The 22,865-nt window shown below is 41.1% G+C and overlaps 1 protein-coding gene across 1 annotated transcript in view; it reads left to right on the plus strand.

Moving 5' to 3' along the window:
• The window catches only part of LOC126470318 (cyclin-dependent kinase 10), a 125,348-nt gene that overhangs the window by 71,197 nt on the left and 31,286 nt on the right, over positions 1 to 22,865 (plus strand). The window contains exons 3-4 of the mRNA XM_050098095.1: positions 14,093 to 14,232; positions 18,748 to 18,820. Coding sequence (XP_049954052.1) covers positions 14,093 to 14,232; positions 18,748 to 18,820 — 213 coding nt within the window. The remainder of the gene's footprint in view (positions 1 to 14,092; positions 14,233 to 18,747; positions 18,821 to 22,865) is intronic.

Consider the following 22,865-nt stretch of genomic DNA (forward strand, 5'->3'; position numbering starts at 1 on the left):
AGAAATACGCAAAACTAGTTTATTGAATTCACATACCTGTTTCCACTGAGCGAAATTTGCCTTTATGTGACATTGCTTGAAACAGTCAGGTAGACACAATCCTACTTCACATTCGTCACACTCTTCTCACTCGTTTGCCAATACTAGGTGCACCTTTCTCAGAACAAACAATACAGTATCTTGAAGCATACTTTTAGCTTGTTCTCATTGGGACATGAGTGAGGAAATGTTTCCTTTTCAATAAAATCTTCATCTACTTTCTTGAGAATTTGTTTTCCCAGGTTCGCCGTGAAGGTAAATAAGATTGTTTGTTTCTGAGACACAGGCCCAAGTTCCTGGTAGAGAATACAGGAATTGACTGCACTCATCATAAGCACACAAAAAAGTACCTTCTTCAGCAATTTCATTGTTCATCGTTGAAGATAATAGTAGGTCACCAACTAATCTCTGTGTTCAACACTAGTTTTATTTCTTTTATGTAATCAAGTATAAGATCAGTCTTCAGCTTTTCTACCAATCTGACTGTGGATTTTGTGTTTGTGGCACTAATTGTCATGCTCTGTTTTGTAGATAGGGCAAAAGATCCGTAGCATCCTTCCGGTGCAGTGTTAGCATTGAATTTTTTTCTCTTGAGTACCATTTGACATCTTCTTACTTTATTCTGTTGGAATCCCTCTTCTGTTCTTCATTACTGCACCGACAGCACATACGCGCAAGCATCAAACAACAAAACTGGTCCATGTACAATATACAGTCCTTATGTAGATAATTGTTGCATGAACAAAGGGCTAATGAATATTTTTCTCCTGCAGCAGTATATATTCACAATACAAAATGTAGGCTGTTGTAGAATCACCAAGAATGACAAACTTAATACCATACCTGTTTGGCTTGTTCTTGATGTATGTACTCTAAATTAAATTCCTCCTATAAAAGGACATAAATGTTCATCAGCTGTCAGAGTGTCGTCAAAATGAAGCTTCCCTTGTTTTCATCATAAAGTTGTCATAAAGGCGTCGAATTTTGTGTAAAGGATCATGGGTTTGTTGGCCCCAGCGTATGTAATTGTCATTTATTATTCACACAAAGCATAAAGTAAATTGACCTAAATCTGTCTCTCTTTATGATTTTCCTGGTAAACATTAGCTTATTGCTCCAGTAGTCCCTAATATTTGATTTGTGCACAAGGCACATGCGAGTAATTATAGCAAACAACTGACACATCTCGTATACCTTCACAGCAGACAGATCGGCGCAAACAGACCTGGGAGCTATTTATTTTACCTCTGCAATTTAGAAACAGTTGATCCTGCATAGCGATTTGCTTCAGTTTCTTATTTTATTTTTATTTTTTATATCATCATACTCCCATCAGTAAACAGCCTCCAAACTCAAATTCCGTGCTTTCAGCATCAAGAGGTGCCAAAAAATTACTTCCACCTTCAAAGACATGTAATTGATGTTGAACATTATCATTTATCCAGGCAATGAAATTGCTTTGAAACTCCTGCCATTGTGGTCTGCCTCATTGAATGAGAGCTTCGCATACTTCTGATTCATCTGATGACTCATTTCCATTTTCATATCACTCATTGTTACCTTCAAACTATAGGATGCAAGTCAGTCTACTGTGAATGGAATTGTGATAACTATTTTTACTGTCTGATATTTATGAAATTACAATGAAATCCAGACCTTTGTAGCTGGTTTCAGGTGTTGATAAATATCAATGGAGACAGTCGAAAATGTGTGCCCCGACCTGGACTCAAACCCGGGATCTCCTGCGTACATGGCAGACACTCTATCTGACTGAGCCATTGATGACACAGAAGATAGTGTGACTGCAGGGACTTATCTCTGGCACGCTCCCTGTGAGACCCACATTTCCAACTTATTGTCCACACACTATGTTTGTAGTGCTTTTGCCCACTGTACTCATTACTCGTGGCAGTCAATCTACCGAATCCTGTAAGAGTTTGAGCAATGTGAGTGCATCCGCACTGCAGGTGATCATTCGCCGGTAAGCCTCATATACGAGGTATGTCCCCAAAGTAAGTTCTATTTGGTTATATTAAACAAACGTGTACAGATACAGAAAAAATATTTATTGTACAAAAATCTACAACTGTTAAACTACTTCTCTACAAAGTTTCTGAAATTTTGTAGGTACTTGTCATAGCGTGGCACAAGTTTTTGTATGCTTTCTTCATAGAAGGTTGCTGCCTGTGTATTCAACTATATGGTAACATGTTCTTTCAGCTTGACATCATCGTTGAAGTGTTGACCACCAAGGACAGACTACCGAGTGAGGTGGCGCAGTGGCTAGCACCCTGGACTCGCATTCGGGAGGACGACGATTCAATCCCGCGTCCGGCCATCCTGATTTAGGTTTTCCATGATTTCCCTAAATCACTCCAGGCAAATGCCGGGATGGTTCCTTTGAAAGGGCACGGCCGACTTCCTTCTCCATCCTTCCCTAACTCGATGAGACCGATGACCTCGCTGTTTGGTTTCTTCCCCCAAACCAACCAACCAACCACAGACTTTAGGTGTAAGAAGAGATGGAAGTCGCTAGGAGTGAGGCCCGGGCTGTACAGAGGATGATCAAACGTGTCCCAGTGAAATTCCCGTAAGAGTTGTTTGGTCACATTTGCCATGTGAGATCGGGCATTATCGTGGAAAGAAACACCATCTTGTGACAGTAATCCTCGGTGCTTGTTCTGTATTGAGCGGTGCAATTTCTTAATGGTCTCGCAGTAACCATGTGCATTGATTGTGTGGCCTCATCGTAAGAAATCAATCAGCAAAATGCCTTTTCTGTCCCAAAAAAATGGTGCACATGACTTTTTGAGGTGTCAAGATTTGCTTAGGCTTAACCTTTGTTGGGGATGAAGTGTGCCTCCATTCCATAGATTGCCATTTTGTTTCAGGGGTGTCGTACGATACCCCAAGTTTCATCCCTCATGACTATCCGAGAAAGAAAACCATCGCCTTCTTCATTGCAGTGTGTCAAAAACTGAAGTCCACTGCCCATCTGTTGTTTTTTGTGTTGATCAGTAAAAATTTTGGGTACCCAACATGAGCAAAGTTTTCGAAATTTCAGTTTTTCAGAAACAATTTCGTGAATCAGTAATCGTGAGATTTGTGGAAATTCCATAGCAAGGGCACTAAGTGTTAACTTACGATTGTGCTTAATCTTCTCTTCAATTGTGTGAACCAGTTCATCAGTATCCATAGATGGGCGACCACTTTGTTCTTCGTCATGCACTTGATCATGTCCTTCATTGAACAGTCTGACCCATCTTCTAACCACTGAATCACTCATAGCATTTTGTCCATAAACCTTGCAGATTTTCCAATACATTTCCTTTGGTTTAACTTTCTTTGCATTTAGAAAACGAATCACAGATCTGATTTCACACACGGTGGCATTTTCAATTACGGCTGACGTTATAAAGAAGCACTACAAAGCACACGTCAGCAGCAGCGATCTGAAAATGGTGTACGTGTCTTCTCCTTGAGTCAGAGTAACTGACACGCATGCTTGAAACTGTGATCGTAGTGCTGCTGCGGATAGAAATTGAAATGGAACTTACTTTGTGGACAACCCTCGTATATGAATATGCTGTCCGAAAGAACAGACTTGCAGCTCTCGAAGAATGAAATTGCAGTGAAATCCAGACCTTTTTAGCTGCTTACAGGCATTGATTTCTGCTCCAGATTCTTTGAGAATCCTCAGAATTTCATCATCGGCGAAAAACTCCCCCCCCCCCCCCCCCCCACATTTCTCGACAAACTTTTGTGATCCAGGCAACCACAGGTATACACTGCAACAGTGAAAGCATGGGAAAAAATCATGCCTGTAATATGTTTTTCAAGTCATGTTGCATTTTGTGGAAGCAGGAACATCCACCTAATAGTTCTCTGAAGTACTAAAAGAGTTAACAACTTTTTTAAAGCCATCACTCCTCAGAAATAATTTGCTGCATCGTGAAGTAACAATCAGGAAAGCCATGCTTGGAGATTCTCTGAGCACTGATTGTTAGGGAAATCACAACATGCCCATAGTCACTACAAGCAGGGGCTAGACTGTGTTAAGAGTTATTTTAGAAGATAATTTAGGTTTGAGCACTAACTGTAAGAAAAATGTTCCAAAAAATGAACACTTGGTGTAACAGAACAGTCTGTGGCATGCAGACTGATTTCCAAAAAAGACTCTCAACTTCACAGGGTTCATTTATCACAGCAGATGATACACTGGAATCACTAAATAAGAAATTATTACCATTGGGAAGATTTTAACTATGTGAATCATGGTATACATGTGCAAAAGTTAAAATACAGTGAAATTATTATATTAACTGCATGACAAAAAGTGTTGTGAATCGGTTCCATGTTCTTACTAATTTATCATATGGATATACATACACAATTCACAGCAGTATTTACACAAAGTACAAGTACATGCTGAAAAGTAATACCTCCCAATTTTTATGTGAAAACTTGGAAAGCTTTTTAAATAAAGTAAATGTTATTAACATTCTACATCTTTATTCTTCATGTGTACATATCTATTTCTCAACATAGTCACCCTGGAGATGATTGCATTTCTCGCAATGAGAGATCAATTTGTTGATACCAACACTGAAGGAGGTCAGCATTCCATCTCATGGGGACGTCATGCTGCTCATACAGAATGACATTCATAGTCAACGCATCTACATGTCTACCCATCTTCAAGCTGTTGCAGTTCGCCTTTTCCTTCCTCACCTGACTTTTTCCCTCTGTACCATTTATGTCCCTCCGTCATTTGATGTCACCAGGGCAGACTTCCTTCAGCTTACTGGGTAGCTACCTCCCCCATTTCTGCTACTTGATTACTTTAGTGTGCATCATCCTCATTGGGGTTCTTGCAGAACATGTCAGGAATGGATGACCTCAGCAGTTTGGTCCCATAGTCCTTACCACAAACTTCCAATTTCCAGAACTGGTGAGAGAGGTGTGCTCTTTGCTGACCTTCTTAATCAACAGATGTCTGCTGCCTTAACACTGGAGCCCCACGTTCCTTTCTGACTCCTCGCACACCTATTCCCATTTGGACATATCCTTCTGCAATGTCCAGCTTGCCCATCGTCTTGAGTGGTCCCTTCTTTGTCAGACCTATACGAGTGACCATTTCCCATGTGCTGCCCATTTGCTGACACCTACCCCACTTCTGTGCACACCCAAATGGCAGCATACTATGGCTTACTGGCAGCTTTACTCATCCCTGGCAATCTTCAAAGAACAAGATTTCCTCAGTTGTGATGACCTGATGGACTATCTCACAAATGTTATCCTTACTGCTGGAGAACGTTCCATTCCCTGCACTTCCTCTTTACCACATTGTGTCCCAGTCCCTTGGTGGACTGAGGCATATCGCAATACAATTCACGTGTGGAGATGTGCTCTCCGCATTCTTAACCGCCATCCTACAATGGTAAACAGATGCGCACAAAGTGTCGTCGCATTCTTTGGGATAGCAAAAAAAGCTAGCTGGATTTCATTCACTAGTTCTTTCAATGGTTCCACCCCTTCCTCTGGTGTGTGGACCAACCTCCAACAGCTCTCTGGGACCAAGATCCTTTCACCAATTTCCAGCCTGATAGTAGCAGACGATGTTGTTGTGGACCCTATTGCTATCTCCAACACCTTGGGCCGCTATTCTGCAGAAATTTTGAGCTCGTTCCACTATCACCCTGCCTTCATCCAACAGAAATGAGTGTAGGAGACTCAGGCAATATCCTTCTCTTCTCAGAATCATTAGTGCTATAATGCCGCCTTTACTATGAGGAAGCTAGATCATGCTTGCAGTTCATCCAGATCCTCTGCCCTAGGGCCAGACGCTGTCCACATCCAGATGTTGCAGAACCTCTCTCTTGCGGGCAAGCGTTTTCTGCTTAATACATTCAACTGCATCTGGACAGAGGGCACATTTCCTGGACGTTGGCTTGAAGCCTCCGTCATACCCATACCTCAACCCGGTGAGGACAGCAACCTTCCTTCTAGCTACCGATCCATCTCTTTCATCAGCTGTGTTTGCAAGGTGATGGAACATATGATTCATGCCCAGCTGGTATGGTGGCTTGAGTCTCACAATTTACTAACAGCTGCCTTTCTGCAGTTGACCATCTCATTACTTTGTCCACCCATGTTATGAATGGCTTTCTGCGGAAATACCAGACTGTGGCCGTGTTTTTCAATTTGGAGAAGGCCTGCAACACGTGCTGGAGAACTAGTATCCTTCGTACTCTTTACATGTGGTTCTGCCTTGTTGGACACTATTATCCAGGAAAACGGTGTGCCACAGGCTTCCTTCCTGACCGTCATCCTCTTTGCTATTGCCTTTAACCCTATAATGGCCTATCTCCCACTAGGCATCTCTTTCTCCCTTTTTGTTGACAATTTTGCCATCTGTTGCAGTTCTCCACTGACCTGTCTCATTGAGCGGCGTCTTCAGCAATGTCTTGATTGTCGTCACTCCTGCAGCATCAACAGTGGCTTTCATTTCTCCACTGACAAAACCGTCTGTATGAATTTCAGGCACTGCAATTGGTTTCTCCCACCATCAGTACATCTTGGGCTTGTTGCTATTCCATTCGTTTAAACTACGAAATATCTGCAGCTCATGTTCAATAGGAAACTGTCTTGGTCTTCCCATGTGTCTTACCTGGTAGCTCACTGTATGTGATCACTCAGTGTCTTGCGTGTCCTCAATGGTACTTCCCAGGGCGCAGATCGAACAACCCTCCTCTGTTTCTACTGGTCCCTTGTCCGTTCAAAGCTAGCCTATGGGTGCTTTGTTTATGAGTCTGCACATCCGCCCCTCTTATGCCATCTCAACACTATTCTCCATTGTGGCATCCGTTTGGTCACTGGCACCTTTTACTCTAGCCCGGTTGAGAGTCTGTATGTTGAAGTTGCTGAACTACTACTGTCCTACCGCTGTGACTTTCTCCTCAGCAGGTATGCATGCCGTTTGTCTGCCATGCGTGGCCACCCATCCTATGCCTCCTTCTTCGATGATTCCTATGATCGCCAGTATGGGGCACATCCCTCCTCTCTGTTACCTCCTGGAGTCTGCTTTCAGCACTTGCTCCGTCAACTTAACTTCGCACTACCTGCAACTTTCCTGGTGTGTGTACCCTTCACCACCTTGGCTTCGTGAAGTGACCCATGTTAACCTCGGCCTTCATTCGCTTCGTAAGGACACTACTCCAGCCTTGCTCAGTCGCCTTCAATTTCATGACCTTTACATGGATCTTCGTGATATTACCTTGGTGTACACTGGTGGCTCTCAGACTGATCGTGGTGTCGGGTGTGCCTTCGTCATTGGCACCCACATCCTTTGATATTGGCTTCTGGCACACTGTTCCCTATTTACAGCTAAGCTCTTTGCCCTGCATCGGACCACAGAGTACATCTGGCGACACAGACTTTTCAATTGTGTTCTCTGCTCAGACACTCAGCGCCCTTCAAAGGCTATGTGCGCTGTACCTGCCCATCCCTTAGTGGAATGGGTCCAGGAAAACTGTCACTTGCTCACTCTTGGTGGAGCCGCTCTGATGTTTACATGGATTCCTGGTCATCTCGGTGTGCCAGGAAATGAGGCTGCTGACACTGCTGCCAAGGCTGCAGTCCTCATACCTCAGCCCATTAGTTCCTATATTCCTTCCAATGATCTCTGTGTTGCCGCCTGTCAGGAGTTGGTGTCCCTTTGGCATCGTCATTGGTTCTCCCTTCATGTGAATAAGCTCTGGATTATTAAGCCTCTCCCAGTGGCTTGAACGACCTCCTCTCCGCCCTCCCACCAGGAGGAAGTCATTTTAACTCATTTGCCTAATGGGCACTGCCTTTTTAGCCATTGTCTTTTTGTAAGTGGTGGTCCCCCACCGCTTTGTATGCATCTCACCCAAATTTTAAATGTCCGCCACATCCTGACGGAATGCCCATTTTTTAACCATTAATTGTTCCTGCTTGGGTTTACCGGCTGTTTTAGCAAATGACGCACGGGCTGTCGACCGCGTTTCACTTTATAGCCGTCAAAGCAGTATGGCGAAGATCATTTAATTTTTAGTTTTGGACTCCTGTTTCTGTATTATGTCTTTTGTAACCCTTTTTCCACATCCCTGTTTTTAACTGTCTTCTCTTATATCAGTTGGGATTTACGTATAGTCATTTTTTAAGTCCTCTCTGTCTTCGTGTTCTGTTGTTTTGACTTGGGTGCATATGACTCCAGTTGTTTTTTCACCCTAAAACAAAACACAACACAACATCACCTCTGCTTTTTTCACTTCATCAAAGTGAAGTTCATGGAGGTATCTTTTAAGTTTTGTAAACAAATGAAAATTGGCTGGGACCAACTGGAACTTCATGGAGGAGGATGGATGACATTGAAGCCAAGGCGTCAGATTGTTGCAGATATTGCAGCACTTGTGTGTTGCCCGACATTGTTATGCTGATGGAGAGGGTGCTCCATGTGTGGATGAACTCTTTGAATTCATGCTTTCAGTTTTGTAAGGGTCTCATGGTACCTTCCAGAGTTTATGGTGGTGCTTTTAGGCATTAATTCCAAATGCACCACACCTTGAACATCCCAGAACTCTGTGAGTGTTGTTTTGCATGCTGATGGCATGGTCTTGAACTCATTTGGCAACAATGATCCTTTGTGGTAGAACTCTGTTTGCAGCGGGGTGGGGTTGGTCGTCTTTGTTCTTTCTGTCATTATCGAAAGTCCACCTACCTCGATATTCCTTCCTTCTGATGTCCCTTCACTCTGTAGTAGCAGATACGTGCTGGACAGTGTAAAGCAGCGTTGATGAAACCACTACCTAATACCTACCGTGCAGAGCTGAAAGTCAGTTCCTGAAAGTTCATAGGCCTGTTTAAAAAATCGGGTGTTCGGAGGATGCAGTCTACTTGCAGAAAGCAGTAAAAAATTATATTGAATCTGATTTTTATTCATATGGAAACACATGAAATGGCTATCATGTCCGTATTTAATATGGTAAACTTTATCCTTCAAAATTCACTGTCTGTACAACAACTTTTCACTGAAAAAGCAACCAGAATTTTTGCAAGTATGACCCGACTAATTTTCATGATCTAACAGTCACAGACCCACCACTCTTCACGAGTTTGGTCATTTCAGTGTTTTTCTTCAAAAGAAGTGGTCGCCAAAGTATTTTGTACAGAGCACAAAATATGCCATGCAGAACTATTATTATGAGCAGAAAGTTCACACGCTCATAACTCTCAAAGTATTTAATTTTGAAACACCAAACATTTCACTAAAATGTTCGTAACACCAGTCTCTTCAGTCATGATGCGTTCTAAATGAAATTAACTCACTAGTTCTTCATCTTACATATTATTTTTACAGAGCTATCTAACATGGGGTTATCCGTAGGCCAGTTAGCAAGTGACTATCTCGAACTATATCTGCTCACTGCCCACCTCACTATATTGGTGCAGGAACAGCATAATTCTGATTGGCTGTTGATCTAAATGAACAATCAGAATGTTCCTTCCAGATCATTCTCGTGGCAAAACTTGCCTTATCCAATCACTAATCTGATAGTAATCAATGTTGTTAAAACTTCAATTTCTAGTATATTGTTTAATCAAAATAAGCAAAGTTCAAAATATTCTCCAAATTGATAAATAAACTTATTCCTCCTCTAACTTTCATTCTGGCTGCTTTTGTACAAAAGCAAGCTCACACCGACATACGTCATCTGAATTGAAGTTGCACCATAACTTTCCCACTGTGCGTTTGTATAAGGTCTTACATAAAATGACATATTAAGTTTTAATGTATGTCCCACATACATTCTCTCAGTCATCTCATGCACTCACACAGCAAAATTATAAGCAAATATTAATTTTGAGCGATTTTTGCATTATGTAATGTAAAGTAACTAAAGTTTTAAAAAGAAAATTCTAATTAATTGATTTTATGCACTGATAACTTTGTAACGGCTTCAAATGATAATGAAAGTCAATTTGTTAATTGACATAAACATTGGTTTTAAGACTTTTAAGTAATTTTCATTATCCCTGGAACTATAATAAATATAATCTGAGATTTTGACAGCATCATTCCATTAATAACAAAAGGCTGTGTGCTACATTTGAACAAAATCGAATAGTAACTAATATGGATTATTTAGATTCATAGAGGGTATGAATTTTCATACCGACTGAATGTTACTCTACCCAGTTCCCATTGCCGGCAGCGTCAGCTGTGCTGTGACAAAAAAAAGGGGGGGGGGGGGTAGCCATCCTGCATCCACCTTACCAAATGGCTGCATGCCTTACTGCAACGATGGATAATGTTGTTCCTCATCTTTAACTTTTCTGCATGTGGCGTGAGGGGAATCCTGAATGATAGTGAACAATCCAGTGCAATTCCGAGATACCTACGATGAGGATTGTTCTTAACTGTTTTGTTACAGAAGATGACTTTTAGCATGTATTTTGCTAAGCGGTTATTGAGGTGGAAAGTGTTGCTTCAGTTTTTGTAGGGTTTGGGCACGATATACAATTTCTGTAATAATTGCCAAGTACTCTCACATCTTGTGTGAGCATATTTTCTGCATCCTCTAGATGCTTTCTTTGAAATGAAGTGGCAGTATCATGTACATAAAACAAGTTCCTGTAACAGTTTCTGGTGTGCCATTTATATACAGGTTGAATGACAGCGTGGCCAGAACAGACCCATGTGGTAGACTGTTCTTAATTCTATACGACTTATTGTTTTGCCATGAAGGCAGATTCAAAAATACTACTTTTTAAACATGCTAGATAATGGTATTGTTAGTCTTAAACAAGGTACAGTTTGCTTTAGCTTTACCAATAGTCCATCCAGTTCAATATTCATTATATAGCAATAGGCACATGGAATGGTGAATTCCATTTTTAGCCCTTTGTTGTTTCTGATGTAAGTAAATGATCAAATGCTTCCAATTTTAGTAGATGTAGGTATTCTTCTTTTTGCTGGAGATACAACTAAAGGAATAAAAAAATATTTGAAAACATCAACAGATGGTGCAAACAAATGAATTACCATTAAATTTTACTAAATCTACGTACATACTGTTCAGTGCTTCTCATAAAATTCCTCAAATTGTATCAGTAATCTGTATAACAATGAAATACAAGAGGGAGATGGTGTCTAGTTTTTGGTCTTACAGAGAGATCTCATTTAATTATGAACTGAGGTGCCACTATGGAAAGACACTGGACTTGTATTCCAGATAAAGATTTTTCATGATTTCCCTAAATCCCTTAAGCAAATGCTGGGATGGTTCCGTGAAAAGGACATGGCCAGTTTTTCTTCCCATCCCTCCCTGATCAGAGTATGTGCTCCGCCAGTAACAACCTCATCATTGCTGGGACAGTAAAACCCAATCATCTGTCCTTCCTCCACAACCGTAATTGGGAAACCTTACCATACAATTAATCAACAATCTTAGTTCACCTTACAGTGCAAGATGCTATAATGATTTCAAAAATGAAAAAAATTGGTTTCAGCATATTAATACACTACTGGCCATTAAAATTGCTTCACCAAGAAGAAATGCAGATGATAAATGAGTATTCATTGGACAAATATATTATACTAGAACTGACATGTGATTACATTTTCACTCAATTTGGGTGCATGGATCCTGAGAAATCAGTACCCAGAACAACCACCTCTGGCCATAATAACGGCATTGATATGCATGGGCATTGAGTGAAACAGAGCTTGGATGGTGTGTACAGGTACAGCTGCCCATGCAGCTTCAACACGATACCACGGTTCATCAAGAGTAGTGACTGGCGTATTGTGACGAGCCAATTGCTCGGCCACCATTGACCAGACATTTTCAGTTGGTGAGAGATCTGGAGAATGTGCTGGCCAGGGCAGCAGTCGAACATTTTCTGTATTCAGAAAGGTCTGTACAGGACCTGCAACATGCGGTCGTGCATTATCCTGCTGAAATGCAGGTTTTCGCAGGCATCGAATGAAGGGTAGAGCCACGGGTCGTAACACATCTGAAAGGTAACGTCCACTGTTCAAAGTGCCATCAATGCGAACAAGAGGTGACCAAGACATGTAACCAATAGCACCCCACACCATCACGCTGGGTGATACGCCAGTATGGCGATGACGATTACACACTTCCAATGTGCGTTCACCGCGATGTCGCCAAACACGCAGGCGCTCCTGTCTGTGATGCAGCGTCAAGGGTAACCGCAGCCATGGTCTCCGAGCTGATAGTCCATGCTGCTGCAAACGTCGTCGAACTGTTCGTGCAGATGGTTGTTGTCTTGCGAACATCCCCATCTGTTGACTCAGGTATCGAGACGTGGCTGCACGATCCGTTCCAGCCGAGCGGATAAGATGCCTGTCATCTCGACTGCTAGTGATACGAGGCCATTGGGATTCAGCACGGCGTTCCATATTACCCTCCTGAAACCACCGATTCTTTATTCTGCTCACAGTCATTGGATCTCGACCAATGCGAGCAGCATTGTCGCAATACGATAAACCACAATCGCGATAGGCTGCAATCCGACCTTTATCAAAGTCGGAAACGTGATGGTACGCACTTCTCCTTCTTACACAAGGCATCACAACAACGTTTCACCAGGCAACGCCGGTCAACTGCTGTTTGTTTATGAGAAATCGGTTGGAAACTTCCTTATGTCAACACGTTGTAGGTGTCGCCACCGTCGCCGACCTTGTGTAAATGCTCTGAAAAGCTAATCATTTGCATATCACAGCATCTTCTTCCTGTCGGTTAAATTTCGCGTCTGTAGCACGTTATCTTCGTGGTGTAGCAATTTTAATGGCCAGTAGTGTATTCACTAATGAATTATGGACTCCGTTTTTGAGGAAGCCTCACTTGTTGGGACATTATTTTGAGAACTGAAAAGTATTTAATAAGGATTATATCATGTGTTAATTCTAGAATGTTCTTTAGAGATCACTTCCAAGTACTTGGTATTTTGGCAACTGTCTCTCTGCCTGTATGTTCATAATATCCTTTGTCATTATTAAAAGCATCAGCATAATACTATTACCACAAACGTCTGCAAAGACTAAAATTAAATGTTAGTTCAGAAAGGAGCCATGTTCGTAGGTATAATTTATTCAACAGCCTGCCAGACCATATTAAATGTCTTGGAGTGAATGTGGAGTTAAATACCGAATCAGAGAATTTTCTCTTGGGAACCTCTTCCTATTTCAATGACTAGTATCTTCACAGAAACTCTCAAACATAAAATGTATTGAGTTATGATTAATATTATCACTGTGACATATTATTATGTTTCATAAAGTTGACAGCTAAATTATTTAATTGCATTGCACATAAATCAAATATGTGTTAAAATCTCGTTGGGATTCACAGAATACAATTCATGTAACCTAACAGAGTAAAAAAATTCACTCACACACTCTTGAAATTTTGCTAATGTTTTGTTACTTATGGAAACCTTTTTTAATTTGTCCATGCAATGTGTGAAGTAACTAATACTTGTTTGTCAATACGATCTCTTAAGGGTGCAATCATATTAACAATATTAAAATTGGTGACTTTAGTTTCCTGTTGACTTTCCATCTTGTACTAATGTTCATCTTTAATATTAGTGAGTTTTGTTTGCTGATGACTGAAGTAAAAGAAATTTGACAGTGAAACCAAGTGCTGTCACATAGCCCACTACTCTGGAAAAATACAAAGGGACTGTCATTATTAACATATACCACCAACAGAATCTGTGTATATGTTACCACATGCAGCACATACTAACAGACTGAGGTTTTTTTGCTATAAAACATATAGAACAATGTTTTTAGATGTGATTATGTTCTTTATTGACTTCGCTCCTTAGTTTTGCACGTAGTCCAATTTTTCTCATGTGAAAATAATTTTATTCATATAAACATCAGTAACAGCAAATAATTTCCTCTCTGCATCCCCCGCCACCTCCATAGTATCATAGAAAGTTGATTTCACATATGTGATACTAATGCATGTTTATTGTATTTTGTTTCTTCCAGCAAAACAATCTCTGTCACTAGAGCAAGATGACTACGCTCCAGCAGAAGCTGGACCAGATCCCTCTGCTCCTGTTACACGGAGAGGGGTGTTCACTTCATTTCTTACTGGGAAGCCAATGGACATCCCAGAACAGGATGTGGTGTGTATTAAACAATTCTGTCTACATTTTGCTCTGCTACTGAGTAATCATCAAATGGAGCTGTAAAATTGTGAGAAAAGTATTTATGGCAATTTAAACTTTTTTTTTTATTATTTAAGATCACTGTAAAATATGTCCTATGCAACATAAACACTTCTATTCAGGATCAGGCAAATGACTGATTTCACAAGTGTAGTTCATCAGCTTGGAATTCGTAATTAATTTTTGTGTTTGATCTTAATAAAAGCAAACAGAGGAACAGAAGAGTATTAAAAACAGCTTGCCTCATGCAAGCATGCCTACACCGATTAACTTTCATATCTGTACAATGTCTCTCTCTCCCTCCCTCCCTCCCTCCCTCCCTTCCTCCCTCCCTCCCTTCCTCCCTCCCCCCCTCCCCCCCCCAATCTCTCTCTGTTTCAGGTCAGAATCACCACAACCTTTAGTAACTTACCACACACAAGAAAACGTGAGTCCCTCAGTGGCTTATATTGGGTTTATATTGATTGTAACTCTTTTCACAGTAGCAATTAATGATACTATCCTGTACATGTCAGCTAAAGACCAGTTGTATTACAATACCATCAATTTCATGTACAACACCTACCAGGAAGTGAACCACACCATTCTCTTATTTCTACAGCATGCTACTTTTGCCCAGTCTGAACTAGGGATGATCAGTGTAATATGCCACCCACTCTAAGTTTCTTGGACTGTGTACAGCATAGTGAATTAAACCCACAGCTGTACCATTCTGATCAAGTCCACTTGACAGCCTCATTACGGAAACCTGTATGCCTTTGCTGTGGATCAGATGCCAACAGCTCTCATAAAATATGTGATAACAATCAATAATGTATCTGAACACCCGAATTACCTGATCCTGTTTAATAAAAACCAACTGGGATATGACTGGAGAACGCTACAGTACCCTCCGTTGGACTATATCCATATAACTCCTTCATGAGGTCCCCCATGGTGTATAACCTCCCGTTCGGAGAAGCAAACAAAAATGCAGACTTCTCCATTATCCAGTGTTTATTATTGTAGTTCTATATGTGTGTGCTAACCAGAGAGCCATTCAAACAGTTGGGTTCAAAATTAATGAAAGCGTAGGTTATGCTCTCCTGCACATAAAGATTCACACACAACACTCGTTACAACATGCAAGTAGCGTATTCATGGCTGAGTTGATAGCCATCACCAAAACCTTATAATACAAAAGTACACAAAAAAACAGCTTGGTGTTCAGTAGTTCAATGAAGAATCAGCAAGTGGGAGACAAATATTATTCCAGTTCACTAGTCTCAACTATTCTTGATCTACATTCTGACATTCACCACACTGGATTCAAAGTTACACAGAAACACCAAGAAACAAAATTTGGTAATCAATTAGCCATGGAGGCCACCACGAAGGAAATGCTAGAGATCAGAATATTGAGTAATGATCTATGATTAGGATAGTGACATAATTTTGAAAGAGTCGAGTAGAAAATGACAAGCCAGTGTGACCCCCATTATATTATGACTAATCAATGGCACGTGGTTGGTTTGCGTATGTATCTGCTACACTAAGCACTCCTGTGCTTCATCCTATGAGAGGAGGTATCGTGATGTTGTTGTATTGCCCTCTTTCTTTTTCATTGGTCTTCTGACTGGTTTGATGTGGCCCACCACTAATTCCTCTACTGTGTCAACCTTTTCATCTCAGAGTAGCACTTACAACCTATGTCCTTAATTATTTGCTGGATGTGTGGTATCATTAATGCCTGCATCATGGTGCTGACCACCACACAACTGCAGGGCTTATGTCAGATGGCCCAGGGCCGGCAATTTTTGGTTCAAGCGCAGTGCTGCTGAGTTGGACAGCGCATGTATGGTTCATATACATAGCTTTCTTCACAATAACATAGCAATGCCCGGCCAGCTACCCACATCAAATAGCTGCTACATGACAGTACTGTGCCAATCGTTCTATGCCATGGCGCAGTAAACTCGTTGACGGTGGGTATATTCCTCCGTTGCCCAGGCTTTATAAGCTCATGCAGGCCCTCACTTGAGCAGTCTCGTCTTGGACTTTGCTACCATTGGTACCACAACACCACACCATTCGGATCACCATCATCAGCATTCAGACTGCGCTCTTGAACTGGGATTCTGCTTCACAGCACTCCAACTTCAATGTCATCCACAGACTCTGCTGATAGCTGTCCTAGTGGCTACTCTAGATCATTCAATGGTGTATAGTATTATTCTGGTTTTGCTTTTCCCTTTTTGTGGAACAAACTTGTTGTCTATTCATGCCTGCTGTTATTTGTTGTTCCCCAATCATGGACACAACAGTATGTACCCCAACCCAATCTCTGTCCTCCTCCTACAGTTTTTACCCTCTACAGCTCTCTCTGGTTCCATGGAAGTTATTTCCTGATGTCTTAACAGATGCCCTATCATTCTGCCCCTGCTTCTTGTCAGTGTTTCCACATATTCCTTTCCTTGCCAATTCTGTGGAGAACCACCTCATTCCTTACCTTATCAGTTCATCTAATTTTCTAAAGGTCTTCTGTAGCACCACATCTCAGATGCTTCTGTTCTCTTCTGTTCCAGTTTTCCCACAGTCCATGTCTCACTGCAACAAAATGCTGTGATCCAAATGTACATTCTCAGAAATTTCTTCCTCAAGTTAAGACTTAAGTTTGATACTAGTAAACTTCACTTGGCCAGAAATGCTCTTTTTGGCAGTGCTTCGTATGCCCCTGTGCTCTGTCCGCCATGGGTTATTTTGCTGTCTAGGTAGCGGAATTCCTTAACTTCATCTACTTTGTGACCACCTATTATGATGTTGAGTTTCTTGCTGTTCTCATTTCTGCTACTTCTCGTTACTTTTGTCTTTCTTCAATTTACTCTTGACCTACATTCTGTACTCGTTAGGAGACTGTTCATTCTATTTAACAGATCCCATAATTTTTCTTCACTTTCACTGAGAACAGCAATATCAGCAGCAAATCTTAACGTTGATATCCTTTCACCTTGCATTTTAATCCTTATCTTGAATCTTTGTTTTTTTTCTGTCATTACCTCTTTGATGTACAGATAGAACAGCAGGGGAGAAAGAGTACACCTTTTTAATCTGTACTTTCTTCTTTACCTTCCACTCTTATTGTTCCCTCTTGGTTCTTGTACACATTTATATTACCCATCTTTCCTATAGCTTACCTCAGTTTTTCTCAGGATTTCGAACATCTTGCATCTGAACGCTTTTTGCCGGTCAACAAATCCTATGAACATATCTTGATTTTTCTTCCTCTTGCTTCCATTATCAACCACTGCAATGTCAGGACTGTGAATCTGGTGCCTTTACCTTTGTCCTCCTAGTTGTGGCTTATATTATTCTTAAGTACCGTTTTAAAACAAAGCTAAAGTGGGAACTATAGTTAAATGACTCACTATTGTTCATTCTAGCAGATGACAAGAAGCCATCGATCAAGTTATATCATTTGTAAGAGAGAGCAATTTATTACAATGAAGTGGAACATTCTTATAAATGTATCTTGTCAGTGGTATGAGCATAGAGGGAGCACCTGTCACTGCCCTGTGGACCCGAAAGACCTTCAACTGTGATCAGTCCTCATGCTGACATGATTTATCAATATTTTTAGACCCTTTTACGCAGTCCCCCAGCTGTAGATCTTATGAACTTTAAATCTTAAACTTTTTGATCATGATAAAAGCTAATTTTTAGATAACATGATGTACTTGAATTTGATAATGGCCTTTTTGGCCTTAAGTGGGTGTCAACAACCCATTGGCCAGTTATCCATAGTATACTTAAAATACTACAGAGAGATACTGCGTCCCTGTAGCATTTGTGGTGCAGTGGTTAGACACTGGACCCGCATACGGGAGGACGACGGTTCAATCCCGCGTCCGGCCATCCTGATTTATGTTTTCCGTGATATCCCTAAATCACTCCAGGCAAATGCCGGGATGGTTCCTTTGAAAGGGCACGGCCGACTTCCTTCCCCGTCCTCCCCTAATCTGATGAGACCGATGACCTCGATGTCTGGTCTTCTTCCCCAAAGAACCCAACCCAACCCTGTAGCATTTTGTACTGCAGAACATCCAATGCTTAACTGTCCTGTGTATTTAAGTCTCAGACCCTCTTATTAATGCAATTATAAAGAAACCTGAACTATAGACATATCTTATGAAAGTAAATTACATATGTATTACGCCCAGAACTCCATAAATATGATTCACAATGACTGTACTATGAGGTTTGAGGAGCACTGATTATTGAAAGTGAAATGTATGGCAATGAAACTGGTATAGTATACGTTAATGACTATATGTTAATGAGTAATGTTGTTTAAATGAGTGGAAATGCAAAGCCAAAACTTGACATCTCATGGGAGAAGGAAAACCTATTTATCATGTTGTAACAAAAAGGTGAAAGTGTTGGATGCTTCATTATTATGTGATAGTAATAAACCTTTTTCAAAAATCATTGTTTCAGCTTGGAAGGTGTCGATTTGTGTCAGAATTTGAAAAACTGAACAGAATCGGAGAAGGAACGTATGGCATTGTTTGTAAGTAAAGTTTGTTTTATTACAAAGTAAGCATGCCAAACATGTGTTGCCTGTATGAACTACTGATCTGTGATTAGTAGTTGATAAAACTAAGTTACCAAGTACTTGTAGTAGTAGTAGTAGTAGTAGTAGTAGTAGTAATTATCAGAACTTTTAATTGCATTGTGTATGTTAAAGGGCATTACTTTATAAGCCCTTTGCATCACTTTTGAATGTTAGAATCTTATGTGAAAGAAGTTATCTTTCTAAGAACACTTTTTCTTTCCAGGTGTCAGATTGTTTATTCTTTTTTTTACGTAAATAGAAATGTCTATAATGCTGAGTTAGAAAAGAAATGAGCTTTTTTGTTGTGAGTAAAATGCAATTTTTAAATGATATTCACAAAATCAAGTAAAAGTATTTTTTGCTCTCTTCATTACTTCCAACTTCATAAGAAGCATAACCGATCTCCACTAGTAAAAATGAGGTTTCATTGAATTGTTGGAAATATGAAGGAATCTGTGACTGAAAGGTGCACTGTGTAGGGGATGGAGAAATGGAACAACAAATATTATTCTATTAGGGTAGAACTCATGTGGTGTATATTGAGACTGACATTCTTTGGTCAAAAGGGTTCTGAAAATTTCGTTTTTCATATTCATAGTATGAACTGAGCAGCTGATCTGGATGTACACAGTTCTAATAAAGACTCTTAAGAGCCAGGCAATGAAAACTGTAAAGTGTGTCGTAGAGACAAGATAGAGTTCTCTGTAATATTGGACATGAAAGGCCCTTGCTCAAAGTGACTGATTAAAGATGTTTTGGACACTATATTTATGTAGATGCCATATTGTGTTGCTAGTTTTACTTAATCTTAAGTCTGGAAATATATTTTATCATTTGTTGTCCATATAACTTTTATAATGTTACCTGGAAATGCTATAAAGACCTGAAGTAATATAAAGTTAAATTTGTTTGACGTTATGTATCTTGCTGCAAGACTTGAGATTAGTGTTTCTTTAGTGGCCTTTATTATCCATTCCTAGTTTGATACTTAAGTTATATTTTCCGCATTTAGTCATGTTAGTGTAATTTTATGCATTACTGTTCCTGACACTGACATTTCTGAAACAGTCTGCAAAGTTTTGTTTCTTTGCATTTTTGATACAGCCTGCACACATCACAAAAATTACTCTCATTGTAATGGTCATGGCACAGTCAACAGCCACAGAAAATAGTGACCAATGGATCTCAGATGTGAATCAAATGTTCTTCAGTATACAGAGAAACAGCATGGAAAAGATGAAGATTTAAAAATGTGGCCAAGATGGCAGTAGGAATGGTAAGTTATTTAAGAATGTTGGGAGCAAGGGAGTTACACAAGATGCAAGAAAGGAACTAAATATAAAAATGTCAAAGAAATTAGTAATGCAAATGCATATAACTAAATGGATAAACAAACTAAATTTATAAAGAAGTAGGTTCGAAGTTAGATGAATAAGTTGAAAAGGGTGGGCATTAAATGATAAGAAACACAAAATAAAAACAAAGGAAGAAAAATTAGAACAGCAGGACAAGCCACAAAGATGGAAACTTGGAGGAAAAAGTACAGGAAATTGACAATAGAAAGAGATTAGCTCAAGTTAAGGTCACATGGGCGTAAAGTACATGGTAGGTGTCGGAGAGAGTGCACGGATGAAGACAGCCCTGGGAGTTGAGATCCGAAGGTTCAGTATCAGGACTGACTTGTTTCTTAGACACAATATGCACTAATTTAGTGGCTGACTCTTTTAAAGACATGGTGAAGTAGTTCAAAGTAATAAGCTTTGCTGTTGCATGAGAGTAGAAACTGAAGCCATTTAAACAGCCCCAAAAGAAATAGAAAAGTGGGTCATTTCAAAGCATTTGAAAAAGATGCTTTTGTTTGCTTATTGTGCAAATTGACATTTTTTCATTGAAACCAAAAATAAATATATAAAAAATATCACCATAAATAAATGAAGAAAGTGAATATCTGAAAGGTTCAGTCATTTATTGAGATTTTAAAATTTTATTTTGATTTTAAAATTTTATTTTTTGTGAAGATCCATACTGTCATTGTTTTTTGAGAATTAAAACCTGGGGTCCAAGCAGATTGTTTTCTTTTTATGATCCATGCAATTGACAAGTTTCAAATGACACCCCTCCCCCTGATTTCATGCCCCAAGCTATTGCAGTCCATTCTTCCTTCCCTGGTTACATTTCCTCCACCCTGCCCCCACCCTCTCCTCACCCTTACACCTTCTCTGCTCCCCCCTCGTTCCCCCCTCTTGGTGTTCTGTTTTATGTTGACATGGCTGTCCACCAGGTTCCCTGTATTGCTTGCAATTTTGTTCCTCTTGCCTGTGCTCCTTAATCCTTTTTGGCATTTACGTCCCCACTTGAGATTTGACCTCCATCTCTAAATTTTCTGTTTTTAGTGTGAGCCATTTGGGGGAAAACTCCCACCCTAGCGTCTACGGTGTGGATACCTCTCTCCCCTTCCTTCCTCTCTTCATTCCCCACCATAGACCCGTCCACCCTGTTAGGTCACCAGCTTGTGTAGCCAGGCCGTGTGGTGTGGCTGTTATGTACCCATCTGGCTGAGCCCCCTGACAACACAGGTATCACACTACTGATACCTGGTCTGTTCCCTCCCCATGTATGCCAAGGAGTGGTTGCTTGTCTTTCTGGAGCATTGGAACTCCCAGCAATGGCCGCCATGCTAGGCGGCCCTTGCTGTGGCTGGATGGTGCCCATGGGGAGAGCCCCTGATTGGAGTGGGTGGTATCAGGGCGGATGCTTGGCACATGAAGCATATAAAGCTGCAAAAATATGGCCGTTCTCAAATGGCCATCTCTTTGAATGGTGAAGGATCATTGAGTGCTGCTTCGTATGACCCGACAGCCTCCCCTTTCATGCCTACACCATGGAAGGAGGGCCAGGCTCACCGTCCTGGGATAAAACACTTCCCCCTACTCGATCTGTACTAGGACGGATTCACTATCACTAAGCCATTGTTTTTTGTGGAGAATATCGAGAACACGTTCGCAAACACAACCGCACCGATACCGTGCCTTCATTCTGACCCTCCCAGAGAAGGCCAAGGTTATGTGCTACAGATGTGATGTGAAGCTGTATGCCCCATTACGCATGAGGTTTTTGCACTTTGGGCATGTCTTCCCGCTGTATGGTAGACCCTCTGTGTGGTGACTGTAGACACCCAATCCATGAGCAAAGCCCGTGTTCCACCACCTTTGTATGTCAATTGTCATGACCACCATTCCCCTCGCTCATCAGATTGCTTAGCTTTCAAGAGAGAAAAGAAGATCCAAGAGTACAAGTCCCTGGATTGCCTGTCTTAGGCTTGGGATCGCCAAAAATATGAGAGACTTAATCTGGTTCCACTTCCTGCAACTTTTGCCTCTGTTACATCCTTTCCCCTCTTATCTGTTCCTTAACCCAGCCCTGTCCCCCCTCTTTCCTCTCCCTCCCCTGTCGTTCCACTCCACGAGCCGCTCCCCCTCCCCGACCGAAGAAGTGTGTCCCTTCTTCGGCACTTGGCAGTGATGGGCTCCTCCCCTCCGCCCCCCTCCGGGACCCCTCTGCCCGGCATCTCTCATGTCACAAGCCAACTACCACAACTCGCCCGTGAGACACACTACCTGTGCGCCCCAAGGTCGCCCACTCTCTCTCAGTTCTGGATCTTGCAGAATCCAGTGGAACTGCATCAGATACTATTGTCACCTGCCAGAAATATGTCGTCTTATTTCCTCCTGTTCTGCATTCTGTCTTGCTCTTCAAGAAACGCACTTCCGTGACAACCACTCTCCGATGCTTCATGATTATTGGGTGTTCTGTCTGAACCATGCCGGCCCCCAGATAGCATCTGGAGGGGTCTGCACTTCGGTACTTTGGTTCGCTCCGGTGTCATTAGTGACTGGATCCCTCTTTGTACCAATCTGGAAGCAATAGTGTTTAGAATGCAAACAATTCCAGCAAACACCGTTTGCAATGTCTATCTCCTTCCAGGTAGGCCAGTTCCCTA

Source organism: Schistocerca serialis, chromosome 3 (genome assembly GCF_023864345.2).
Source record: "Schistocerca serialis cubense isolate TAMUIC-IGC-003099 chromosome 3, iqSchSeri2.2, whole genome shotgun sequence".
Taxonomy (NCBI): Eukaryota; Metazoa; Arthropoda; class Insecta; order Orthoptera; family Acrididae; genus Schistocerca; species Schistocerca serialis.